At 48.2% G+C, this 13,201-nt stretch overlaps 1 protein-coding gene across 1 annotated transcript; it reads right to left on the bottom strand.

Annotated features, from left to right (window-relative positions):
- Window positions 1-8,798: 8,798 nt before the first annotated feature.
- On the bottom strand, window positions 8,799-9,764 carry LOC120051866 (basic salivary proline-rich protein 2-like). Its single transcript, XM_038998751.1, has one exon. The coding sequence runs from the start codon at window positions 9,762-9,764 to the stop codon at window positions 8,799-8,801; it is 966 nt and encodes a 321-aa protein (XP_038854679.1).
- Between the last annotated feature and the right edge of the window lie 3,437 nt (window positions 9,765-13,201).

Here is a 13,201-nt window from a genome sequence, read left to right as displayed (position 1 = left end):
TGTCACTAGTTATAAGGGACTGAGCTGTCACTAGTCATAAGGGACTGAGCTGTCACTGGTCATAAGGGACTGACCTGTCACTAGTCATAAGACACTGAGCTGTCACTGGTCATAAGACACTGAGCTGTCACTAGTCATAAGGCACTGAGCTGTCACTAGTTATAAGTGACTGAGCTGTCACTAGTTATAAGGGACTGAGCTGTCACTAGTTATAAGACACTGAGCTGTCACTAGTTATAAGGCACTGAGCTGTCACTAGTCATAAGGCACTGAGCTGTCACTGGTCATAAGGGACTGAGCTGTCACTAGTCATAAGACACTGAGCTGTCACTGGTAATAAGGGACTGAGCTGTCACTAGTCATAAGGCACTGAGTTGTCACTGGTCATAAGACACTGAGCTGTCACTGGTAATAAGGGACTGAGCTGTCACTGGTCATAAGACACTGAGCTGTCACTGGTCATAAGGGACTGAGCTGTCACTAGTTATAAGGGACTGAGCTGTCACTAGTCATAAGGGACTGAGCTGTCACTGGTCATAAGGGACTGACCTGTCACTAGTCATAAGACACTGAGCTGTCACTGGTCATAAGACACTGAGCTGTCACTAGTCATAAGGCACTGAGCTGTCACTAGTTATAAGTGACTGAGCTGTCACTAGTTATAAGGGACTGAGCTGTCACTAGTTATAAGACACTGAGCTGTCACTGGTCATAAGACACTGAGCTGTCACTAGTCATAAGACACTGAGCTGTCACTAGTTATAAGGGACTGAGCTGTCACTAGTCATAAGACAAGGAGCTGTCACTAGTTATAAGGCACTGAGCTGTCACTGGTAATAAGGCACTGAGCTGTCACTAGTTATAGGGGACTGAGCTGTCACTAGTCATAAGACACTGAGCTGTCACTAGTTATAAGACACTGAGCTGTCACTAGTTATAAGACACTGAGCTGTCACTGGTCATAAGACACTGAGCTGTCACTGGTCATAAGACACTGAGCTGTCACTAGTCATAAGGCACTGAGCTGTCACTGGTCATAAGACACTGAGCTGTCACTAGTCATAAGGCACTGAGCTGTCACTAGTCATAAGACACTGAGCTGTCACTAGTCATAAGACACTGAGCTGTCACTGGTCATAAGACACTGAGCTGTCACTAGTCATAAGGCACTGAGCTGTCACTGGTCATAAGACACTGAGCTGTCACTAGTCATAAGGCACTGAGCTGTCACTAGTCATAAGACACTGAGCTGTCACTAGTCATAAGACACTGAGCTGTCACTAGTTATAAGGCACTGAGCTGTCACTAGTCATAAGGCACTGAGCTGTCACTAGTCATAAGACACTGAGCTGTCACTAGTTATAAGGCACTGAGCTGTCACTAGTTATAAGGGACTGAGCTGTCACTAGTTACAAGACACTGAGCTGTCACTAGTCATAAGGCACTGAGCTGTCACTAGTTATAAGGGACTGAGCTGTCACTGGTAATAAGACACTGAGCTGTCACTAGTCATAAGGCACTGAACTGTCACTAGTCATAAGACACTGAGCTGTCACTAGTCATAAGACACTGAGCTGTCACTAGTTATAAGGCACTGAGCTGTCACTAGTCATAAGGCACTGATTTGTCACTAGTCATAAGACACTGAGCTGTCACTAGTCATAAGACACTGAGCTGTCACTAGTTATAAGACACTGAGCTGTCACTGGTCATAAGACACTGAGCTGTCACTAGTCATAAGACACTGAGCTGTCACTGGTTATAAGACACTGAGCTGTCACTAGTTATAAGACACTGAGCTGTCACTGGTCATAAGACACTGAGCTGTCACTGGTCATAAGACACTGAGCTGTCACTAGTCATAAGGCACAAAGCTGTCACTGGTCATAAGACACTGAGCTGTCACTAGTCATAAGGCACTGAGCTGTCACTAGTCATAAGACACTGAGCTGTCACTAGTCATAAGACACTGAGCTGTCACTGGTCATAAGACACTGAGCTGTCACTAGTCATAAGGCACTGAGCTGTCACTGGTCATAAGACACTGAGCTGTCACTAGTCATAAGGCACTGAGCTGTCACTAGTCATAAGACACTGAGCTGTCACTAGTCATAAGACACTGAGCTGTCACTAGTTATAAGGCACTGAGCTGTCAGGCACTTAAGGCACTGAGCTGTCACTAGTCATAAGACACTGAGCTGTCACTAGTTATAAGGCACTGAGCTGTCACTAGTTATAAGGGACTGAGCTGTCACTAGTTATAAGACACTGAGCTGTCACTAGTCATAAGGCACTGAGCTGTCACTAGTTATAAGGGACTGAGCTGTCACTGGTAATAAGACACTGACCTGTCACTAGTCATAAGGCACTGAGCTGTCACTAGTTATAAGACACTGAGCTGTCACTAGTTATAAGACACTGAGCTGGCATTGGTCATAAGACACTGAGCTGTCACTAGTCATAAGGCACTGAGATGTCACTAGTTATAAGACACTGAGCTGTCACTAGTCATAAGACACTGAGCTGTCACTAGTCATAAGACACTGAGCTGTCACTAGTTATAAGACACTGAGCTGTCACTGGTCATAAGACACTGAGCTGTCACTAGTCATAAGACACTGAGCTGTCACTGGTCATAAGACACTGAGCTGTCACTAGTTATAAGACACTGAGCTGTCACTGGTCATAAGACACTGAGCTGTCACTGGTAATAAGACACTGAGCTGTCACTAGTCATAAGGCACTGAGCTGTCACTAGTCATAAGACACTGAGCTGTCACTAGTCATAAGACACTGAGCTGTCACTAGTTATAAGGCACTGAGCTGTCACTAGTCATAAGGCACTGAGATGTCACTAGTCATAAGACACTGAGCTGTCACTAGTCATAAGACACTGAGCTGTCACTAGTTATAAGACACTGAGCTGTCACTGGTCATAAGACACTGAGCTGTCACTAGTCATAAGACACTGAGCTGTCACTGGTTATAAGACACTGAGCTGTCACTAGTTATAAGACACTGAGCTGTCACTGGTCATAAGACACTGAGCTGTCACTAGTTATAAGACACTGAGCTGTCACTGGTCATAAGACACTGAGCTGTCACTGGTAATAAGACACTGAGCTGTCACTAGTCATAAGGCACTGAGCTGTCACTAGTCATAAGACACTGAGCTGTCACTAGTCATAAGACACTGAGCTGTCACTAGTTATAAGGCACTGAGCTGTCACTAGTCATAAGGCACTGAGCTGTCACTAGTCATAAGACACTGAGCTGTCACTAGTCATAAGACACTGAGCTGTCACTAGTTATAAGACACTGAGCTGTCACTGGTCATAAGACACTGAGCTGTCACTAGTCATAAGACACTGAGCTGTCACTGGTTATAAGACACTGAGCTGTCACTAGTTATAAGACACTGAGCTGTCACTGGTCATAAGACACTGAGCTGTCACTAGTTATAAGACACTGAGCTGTCACTAGTCATAAGACACTGAGCTGTCACTAGTCATAAGACACTGAGCTGTCACTAGTTATAAGACACTGAGCTGTCACTAGTCATAAGGCACTGAGCTGTCACTAGTTATAAGACACTGAGCTGTCACTGGTCATAAGACACTGAGCTGTCACTGGTTATAAGACACTGAGCTGTCACTGGTCATAAGACACTGAGCTGTCACTGGTTATAAGACACTGAGCTGTCACTAGTTATAAGGGACTGAGCTGTCACTAGTTATAAGACACTGAGCTGTCACTGGTCATAAGACACTGAGCTGTCACTAGTTATATGACACTGAGCTGTCACTGGTCATAAGACACTGAGCTGTCACTAGTTATAAGACACTGAGCTGTCACTAGTCATAAGACACTGAGCTGTCACTGGTTATAAGACACTGAGCTGTCACTAGTTATAAGGGACTGAGCTGTCACTGGTAATAAGGCACTGAGCTGTCACTGGTCATAAGGGACTGAGCTGTCACTGGTCATAAGGGACTGAGCTGTCACTGGTTATAAGGGACTGAGCTGTCACTAGTTATAAGGGACTGAGCTGTCACTGGTAATAAGGCAGAGCTGTCACTGGTCATAAGGGACTGAGCTGTCACTAGTTATAAGGGACTGAGCTGTCACTGGTTATAAGGGACTGATCTGTCACTGGTAATAAGGCACTGAGCTGTCACTGGTAATAAGGCACTGAGCTGTCACTGGTTATAAGGGACTGAGCTGTCACTGGTTATAAGGGACTGAGCTGTCACTAGTTATAAGGGACTGAGCTGTCACTAGACATAAGGCACTGAGCTGTCACTAGTTATAAGACACTGAGCTGTCACTGGTTATAAGGGACTGAGCTGTCACTAGTTATGAGGGACTGAGCTGTCACTAGTTATAAGGGACTGAGCTGTCACTAGACATAAGGCACTGAGCTGTCACTAGTTATAAGACACTGAGCTGTCACTAGTTATAAGGGACTGAGCTGTCACTAGTTATAAGACACTGAGCTGTCACTGGTCATAAGACACTGAGCTGTCACTAGTTATATGACACTGAGCTGTCACTGGTCATAAGACACTGAGCTGTCACTAGTTATAAGACACTGAGCTGTCACTAGTCATAAGACACTGAGCTGTCACTGGTTATAAGACACTGAGCTGTCACTAGTTATATGACACTGAGCTGTCACTGGTCATAAGACACTGAGCTGTCACTAGTTATAAGACACTGAGCTGTCACTAGTCATAAGACACTGAGCTGTCACTGGTTATAAGACACTGAGCTGTCACTAGTTATATGACACTGAGCTGTCACTGGTCATAAGACATTGAGCTGTCACTAGTCATAAGACACTGAGCTGTCACTAGTTATAAGACACTGAGCTGTCACTAGTTATAAGGGACTGAGCTGTCACTAGACATAAGGCACTGAGCTGTCACTAGTTATAAGACACTGAGCTGTCACTAGTTATAAGGGACTGAGCTGTCACTAGTTATAAGACACTGAGCTGTCACTGGTCATAAGACACTGAGCTGTCACTAGTTATATGACACTGAGCTGTCACTGGTCATAAGACACTGAGCTGTCACTAGTTATAAGACACTGAGCTGTCACTAGTCATAAGACACTGAGCTGTCACTGGTTATAAGACACTGAGCTGTCACTAGTTATATGACACTGAGCTGTCACTGGTCATAAGACACTGAGCTGTCACTAGTTATAAGACACTGAGCTGTCACTAGTCATAAGACACTGAGCTGTCACTGGTTATAAGACACTGAGCTGTCACTAGTTATATGACACTGAGCTGTCACTGGTCATAAGACACTGAGCTGTCACTAGTCATAAGACACTGAGTTGTCACTAGTTATAAGACACTGAGCTGTCACTGGTCATAAGACACTGAGCTGTCACTAGTCATAAGACACTGAGCTGTCACTGGTCATATGTAGTAACTGTATCACTAGCGTGATACAACATACCTGGGTCAAATGTTTCGGGTAGCCTTCCACAAGCTTCCCACAATAAGTTGGGTGAATTTTGGCCCATTCCTCCTGACAGAGCTGGTGTAACTGAGACAGGTTTGTAGGCCTCCTTGCTCGCACATGCTTTTTCAGTTCTGACCACAAATATTGTATAGGATTGAGGTCAGGGCTTTGTGATGGCCACTCCAATACCTTGACTTTGTTGTTCTTAAGCCATTTTGCCACAACTTTGGAAGTATGCTTGGGGTCATTGTCCATTTGGAAGATCCATTTGCGACCAAGCTTTAACTTCCTGACTGATGTCTTGAAATGTTGCTTCAATATATCCACATAATTTTCCTCCCTCATGATGCCATCTATTTTGTGAAGTGCACCAGTCCCTGCTGCAGCAAAGCACCCCCACAACATGATGCTGCCACCCCGTGCTTCACGGTTAGGATGGCGTTCTTCGGCTTGCAAGCCTCCCCCTTTTTCCTCCAAATATAACGACGTTCATTCTGGCCAAACAGTTCTATTTTTGTTTCATCAGATCAGAGGACATTTCTCCAAAAAGTACGATCTTGTCCCAATGTGCAGTTGCAAACCGTAGTCAGGCTTTTTTTATGGCGGTTTTGGAGCAGTGGCTTCTTCTTTGCTGAGCAGCCTTTCAAGTTATGTCGATATAGGACTCGCTTTATTGTGGATATAGATACTTTGTACCTGTTTCCTCCCGCATCTTCACAAGGTCCTTTGCTGTTGTTCTGGGATTGATTTGCACCTTTCGCACTAAAGTACGTTCATCTCTAGGAGACAGAATGCATCTCCTTCCTGAGAGGTATGACGGCTGCGTGGTCCCATGGTGTTTATACTTGCGTACTATTGTTTGTACAGATGAACGTGGTACCTTCAGGCGTTTGGTAATTGCTCCCAAGGATGAACCAGACTTGTGGAGGTCTACAAAGTTTTTCTGAGGTCTTGGCTGATTTATTTGGATTTTCCCAAGCAAAGAGGCACTGAGTTTGAAAGTTGGCCTTGAAATACATCCACAGGTACACCTCCAATTGACTCAAAGGATGTCAATTCGCCTATCAGAAGCTTATAAAGCCATGACATCATTTTCTGGAATTTTTCAAGCTGTTTAAAGGCACAGTCAACTTAGTGTATGTGTTCTGACCCACTGGAATTGTGATACAGTGAATTATAAGTGAAATAATCTCTCTGTAAACAATTGTTGGAAAAATGACTTGTGTCACGTACAAGGTAGATGTCCCAAGTGACATGCCAAAACTATAGTTTGTAAACAAGAAATTTGTGGAGTGGTTGAAAAACGAGTTTTAATGACTCCAACCTAAGTGTATGTAAACTTCCGACTTCAACTGTACATATAACTAGGAATAGAGTGACTAGGCAACAGGATCGATAATAAACAGTGGCAGCAGAGTATGTGATGAGTCAAAGTTAGTGCAAAAAGGGTCAATGTAGATAGTCCAGGTAGCGAATTGGTTAACTATTTAACTAATTAGCAATCTATTGACTTGTGGGTAGAAGCTGTTCAGGGTCCTGCTGGTTACAGACTTGGTGCATCGGTACAGCTTGCCGTGCGGTAGCAGAGAGAATGGTTTATGACCTAGATGGCTGGAGTCTTTGAAAATTTTTTGGGCCTTCCTCTTCCTCTGACACCGCCTGGTATAGAGGTCCTGGATGGCAGGGAGCTTGACCCCAGTGATGTACTGGGCCATACGCACTACCCTCTGTAGTGCCTTGCGGTCGGATGCCAAGCAGTTGCCATACGTGGTGATGCAGACAGTCAAGAACTTTTTGAGGATCAAATGTTTTCAGTCTCCTGAGGAGGAAGAGGTGTTGTCGTGCCCTCTTCATGACTGTCTTGGTGTGTTTGGACCAGATCCTTAGTGATGTGGATACTGAAGAAAAGTTCCCGCTCAAATACAGCCTTGTTGATGTGAATGGGTGCGTGCTCAGTCCTCCTTTTCCTGTAGTCCACGATCAGCTAATTTGTTTTGATCACGTTGAGGAAGAGGTTATTGTCCTGGCACCACACGGCCAGGTCTCTGACCTCCTCCCTACAGACTGTCTCATTGTTGTTGGTGATCAGGCCTACCACAGTCGTGTCGTCAGCAAACTTAGTGATGATGTTGTAGTCGTGCACGGCCACGCAGTCATGGGTGGACAGGGAGTACAGGGGGGTCTAAGCATGCACCCCTGAGGGGCCCCCGTATTTCAGGGTCAGTGTGGTGGATGTGTTGTTTCCTACCTTCACCACCTGGAGGGCGGCCCGTCAGGAAGTCCAGGATCCAGTTGCAGAGGGAGGTGTTTAGTCCCAGGGTCCTTAGCTTAGTGATGAGCTTGGAGAACACTATGGTGTTGAACGCTGAGCTGTAGTCAATGAACAGTATTCTCACATAGGTGTTCCTTTTGTCCAGGTGGGAAAGGGCAGTGTGGAGTGCAATAGAGATTGCGTCATCTGTGGATCTGTTGGGGCGGTATGCAAATTGGAGTGGGTCTCGGGTGTTTGGGATTGTGGTGTTGATGTGAGCCATGACCAGCTTTTCAAAGTGTTTCATGGCTACAGATGTGAGTGCTATGGGGTGATAGTAATTTAGACATTATTGGGCACAGAGACTATGGTGTTCTTGGACACAGAGGGACTATAGTGTTCTTGGACACAGGTACTATGGTGTTCATGGGCACAGAGACTATGGTGTTCTGCTTGAAATATGTAGCACCAATGGGTCACTGACTGAGGTAGTATGTTTAGGACATGGACTCCTACAACATATTTGTGTCTGTGTATGTGTGTATGTATGTGTGTGTGTGTTTGTGGATCTTTGAGTGTGCTGAAGGGGACAGGAGGCCAGGCATGTTCTCTCCTAATGAATCCTTAGCTCCCGAGTGGCGCAGACGTCTAAGGCACTGCATGTCAGTGCTAGAGGTGCCACTACAGACCCTGGTTTGATCCCGGGCTGTATCACAACCGGCCGTGATCGGGAGTCTCATAGGGCGGTGCACAATTGGCCCAGCGTCGTCTGGGTTTTTCCGGGGTAGGCCGAATTTGTTCTTAACTGACTTGCCTAGTTAAATAAAGGTTAAATTAAAAAATCAAAAATGTACATCAGAAGCATATTCATTTCCAATCGAACACTGAGTTTGCCTTGCAGTTGCAGAGGTAGTTGCAACGCGTTCCGTGTGGTGCATACGTTGGATTTATCGAACGTATGCATCAAATTGTATTCGTAGACGGCTTGACAGAAATGGTAACAGAAGGTGAATGTTGAACTTTTGTTGTACACATATCCAGGTGATGGTGCTGTAGGTGTGATCGAGGAGTCAACCATCCCAACAACCCTCTGGTTGCCCTCTGGTTGCCCTCTGGTTGCCATCTGGTTGCCCTCTGGTTGCCCTCTGGTTTCCCTCTGGTTGCCCTCTGGTTGCCCTCTGCCTGCCCTCTGGTTGCCCTCTGGTTGCCCTCTGGTTTCCCTCTGGTTGCCCTCTGCCTGCCCTCTGGTTGCCCTCTGGTTGCCCTCTGGTTGCCATCTGGTTGCCCTCTGGTTGCCCTCTGGTTGCCCTCTGCATGCCCTCTGGTTGCCCTCTGGTTGCCCTCTGCCTGCCCTCTGGTTGCCATCTGGTTGCCCTCTGGTTGCCATCTGGTTGCCATCTGGTTGCCCTCTGATTGCCCTCTGGTTGCCCTCTGGTTGCCCTCTGGTTGCCCTCTGCCTGCCCTCTGGTTGCCCTCTGGTTGCCCTCTGCCTGCCCTCTGGTTTCCCTCTGGTTGCCCTCTGGTTGCCCTCTGGTTGCCCTCTGCCTGCCCTCTGGTTGCCATCTGGTTGCCCTCTGGTTGCCCTCTGGTTGCCCTCTGGTTGCCATCTGGTTGCCCTCTGGTTGCCCTCTGGTTGCCATCTGGTTGCCCTCTGGTTGCCCTCTGGTTGCCCTCTGGTTTCCCTCTGGTTGCCCTCTGCCTGCCCTCTGGTTGCCCTCTGGTTGCCCTCTGGTTGCCATCTGGTTGCCCTCTGGTTGCCCTCTGGTTGCCCTCTGGTTGGCATCTGGTTGCCCTCTGGTTGCCCTCTGGTTGCCATCTGGTTGCCCTCTGGTTGCCATCTGGTTGCCCTCTGGTTGCCATCTGGTTGCCCTCTGGTTGCCCTCTGGTTGCCCTCTGGTTGGCATCTGGTTGCCCTCTGGTTGCCCTCTGGTTGCCATCTGGTTGCCCTCTGGTTGCCATCTGGTTGCCCTCTGGTTGCCATCTGGTTGCCCTCTGGTTGCCCTCTGGTTGCCATCTGGTTGCCCTCTGGTTGCCATCTGGTTGCCCTCTGGTTGCCATCTGGTTGCCCTCTGGTTGCCCTACGGCCTCAACCGGGTTTAGAGGTTTCAGAAGACCTTGAGGAGCCCCACATTCAGCCACTTATCTAATGGAAAAAACACATTTGCTGCAGCTACAGTCAACGGCCAAACGCATGTACTCGTGTTACACATAACATCCACACATCAGAGGTGCCAGTGTCTTATCAGTATTCCTTAGTGCCAGTGTCTTATCAGTATTCCTTAGTGCCAGTGTGCCAGTGTCTTAACAGTATTCCTTAGTGCCAGTGTGTTATCAGTATTCCTTAGTGCCAGGATTGTATTGTATTTGATATGTTTAGTAAAGAACCATGACATTGTACAGTAAGGAAATACTTTACACTAGGCTGTGTGTGTCCATTGCACTTGTGCCAATCGACTCAATAACTTTATCATCATGGTATATATTTCATGGAGCCCCCCCTGCTGGCCTCGTGGTCTTTACAATGATGGTGGACTGGCTTATCTGGGAATAGTTTACCAGCAGGCTACTTTTAAGTAGAAAATCCTCCATTATACATCCCTTCACTCTAAATTAGTTCAAGTACCCCTATGATACTGATCCTAGACCAGATTTACTTTGAGGCCAGCTTACAGGGGGTTAAGGAAATGTAGACTCACGCTGCGTTCTGAACTGACGCTGACACTGAGGAAAAGTAACCAACAATAAAACCGAACCTGCCAATCTCCCACGATTTCTAAGAAATTGGGTTACTTCTTTAGTTCACAGATAGATATTTGTTTCCCTTTCAGAAATGAATCTTAACTCGAGATACTGATGTGTTGGCCTACCTGTCAGACATTCATAGAAATTGTTCCTAGATGTCAAACAATTCAAGCTATTTGGTTCATTCTGGTGTAGTGTTTCTGCACTGCCTGTTCTAACAGGAAGAAACAGACAGAGACAATGTCAAAGTCATTTCATTTGTCATACTCTGTCTCGCTCACCGCTGCCTCGTCTCTTACAGACAGACTGAGCCGAGCAAAGGTCCCTGGAACAATATTCCAGAGACTGACAGGACGTTTTAGAGACTGACAGGACTCCAGCAAGTGCTAGAGACTGACGGTATTCCGGGGAGTGCTAGAGACTGACGGGATTCCGGGGAGTGCTAGAGACTGATGGGATTCCGGGGAGTGCTAGAGACTGACGGGATTCCGGGGAGTGCTAGAGACTGACGGGATTCCGGGAAGTGCTAGAGACTGACGGGATTCCGGGGAGTGCTAGAGACTGACGGGATTCCGGGGAGTGCTAGAGACTGACGGGATTCTGGGGAGTGCTAGAGACTGACGGGATTCCGGGGAGTGCTAGAGACTGACGGGATTCTGGGGAGTGCTAGAGACTGACGGGATTCCGGGGAGTGCTAGAGACTGACGGGATTCCGGGGAATGCTAGAGACTGATGGGATTCTGGGGAGTGCTAGAGACTGACAGGACTCCAGCAAGTGCTAGAGACTGACGGGATTCCGGGAAGTGTTAGAGACTGACAGGACTCCAGCAAGTGCTAGAGACTGACGGGATTCTGGGGAGTGTTAGAGACTGACAGGACTCCAGCAAGTGCTAGAGACTGACGGGATTCCGGGGAGTGCTAGAGACTGACGGGATTCCGGGGAGTGCTAGAGACTGACGGGATTCCGGGGAGTGCTAGAGACTGACGGGATTCCGGGGAGTGCTAGAGACTGACGGGATTCCGGGGAGTGCTAGAGACTGACGGGATTCCGGGGAGTGCTAGAGACTGACAGGATTCCGGGGAGTGCTAGAGACTGACGGGATTCCGGGGAGTGCTAGAGACTGACGGGATTCCGGGGAGTGCTAGAGACTGACGGGATTCCGGGGAGTGCTAGAGACTGACAGGATTCCGGGGAGTGCTAGAGACTGACGGGATTCCGGGGAGTGCTAGAGACTGACGGGATTCCGGGGAGTGCTAGAGACTGACGGGATTCTGGGGAGTGCTAGAGACTGACGGGATTCCGGGGAGTGCTAGAGACTGACGGGATTCTGGGGAGTGCTAGAGACTGACGTGATTCCGGGGAGTGCTAGAGACTGACGGGATTCCGGGGAGTGCTAGAGACTGATGGGATTCCGGGGAGTGCTAGAGACTGACGGGATTCCGGGGAGTGCTAGAGACTGACGGGATTCCGGGAAGTGTTAGAGACTGACAGGACTCCAGCAAGTGTTAGAGACTGACGGGATTCTGAGGAGTGTTAGAGACTGACAGGACTCCAGCAAGTGTTAGAGACTGACAGGATTCCGGGAGTGCTCGAGACTGACGGGATTCCGGGGAGTGCTAGAGACTGACGGGATTCCGGGGAGTGCTAGAGACTGACATGATTCTGGGGAGTGCTAGAGACTGACGGGATTCCGGGGAATGCTAGAGACTGACGGGATTCTGGGGAGTGCTAGAGACTGACAGGACTCCAGCAAGTGTTAGAGACTGACGGGATTCTGGGGAGTGTTAGAGACTGACAGGACTCCAGCAAGTGCTAGAGACTGACGGGATTCTGGGGAGTGCTAGAGACTGACGGGAGTCCGGGGAGTGCTAAAGACTGACGGGACTCCGGGAGGTGCTAGAGACTGACGGGATTCTGGGGAGTGCTAGAGACTGACAGGATTCTGGGGAGTGCTAGAGACTGACAGGGCTCCAGCAAGTGCTAGAGACTGACGGGATTCCGGGAAGTGTTAGTGACTGACAGGACTCCAGGGAAAGTTAGAGACTGACGGGACTCCGGGAGGTGCTAGAGACTGACGGGACTCCAGGGAAGTGCTAGAAGCGGATTCGAGACTTCCATCTGCTCAGCCAGCAGATTTGCCATCTCCGAGCCTCTCACTGTCTCTATCCATTGGCCCTGGAACAGCCAGATACCACTATATTGGTCAACACAAACACAAACCCGGATCTCAGTTCAGTTATTGTCTCAATAGATACAGTTAACCCGCAGACAAGGTTGTACTTCCATATGTGGACCCTGGCTCTACAGCACATTACACCCAAGGGCCACATTGGCTGCAGCACGCATTGTATTTTCCTACGTTTCACTGTTTGCTTGGGCAGCGGTTTTGGAGCATATTTGGCCCCAATGGTATTCAGCCCTGGGTCTGGACTGTGAATAGTGGTCAGTGTCTAGTATTTTGGTCAAGGCTTATATAGAGTGGAAAAAGTAGGTTGAACACGAACAGATCAATCCAGGCATCTATCCTCCACCCCTGGATGGGTAGATGCCCTCCGCTTGCTCTGCTCTACCCCGAACGCTCTCCCTGGGGAGAAGCTCATAAAGACTGTCCGCTGAGCCCCAGCAGCCATCAGACAGGAATGTCCCAGTCAGACTCCCTCCCAGTGCACAACAACTGGAGAGGAGGGAGGGGTGCAGAACCCTACCCTGTCCCTATCACCGCTAACACAC

The sequence above is a fragment of the Salvelinus namaycush genome, chromosome 8 (genome assembly GCF_016432855.1).
Source record: "Salvelinus namaycush isolate Seneca chromosome 8, SaNama_1.0, whole genome shotgun sequence".
Lineage (NCBI taxonomy): Eukaryota > Metazoa > Chordata > Actinopteri > Salmoniformes > Salmonidae > Salvelinus > Salvelinus namaycush.
The sequence above is the reverse complement of the archived record's forward strand: the minus strand, read 5'-3'. Positions and strand labels throughout refer to the sequence as shown.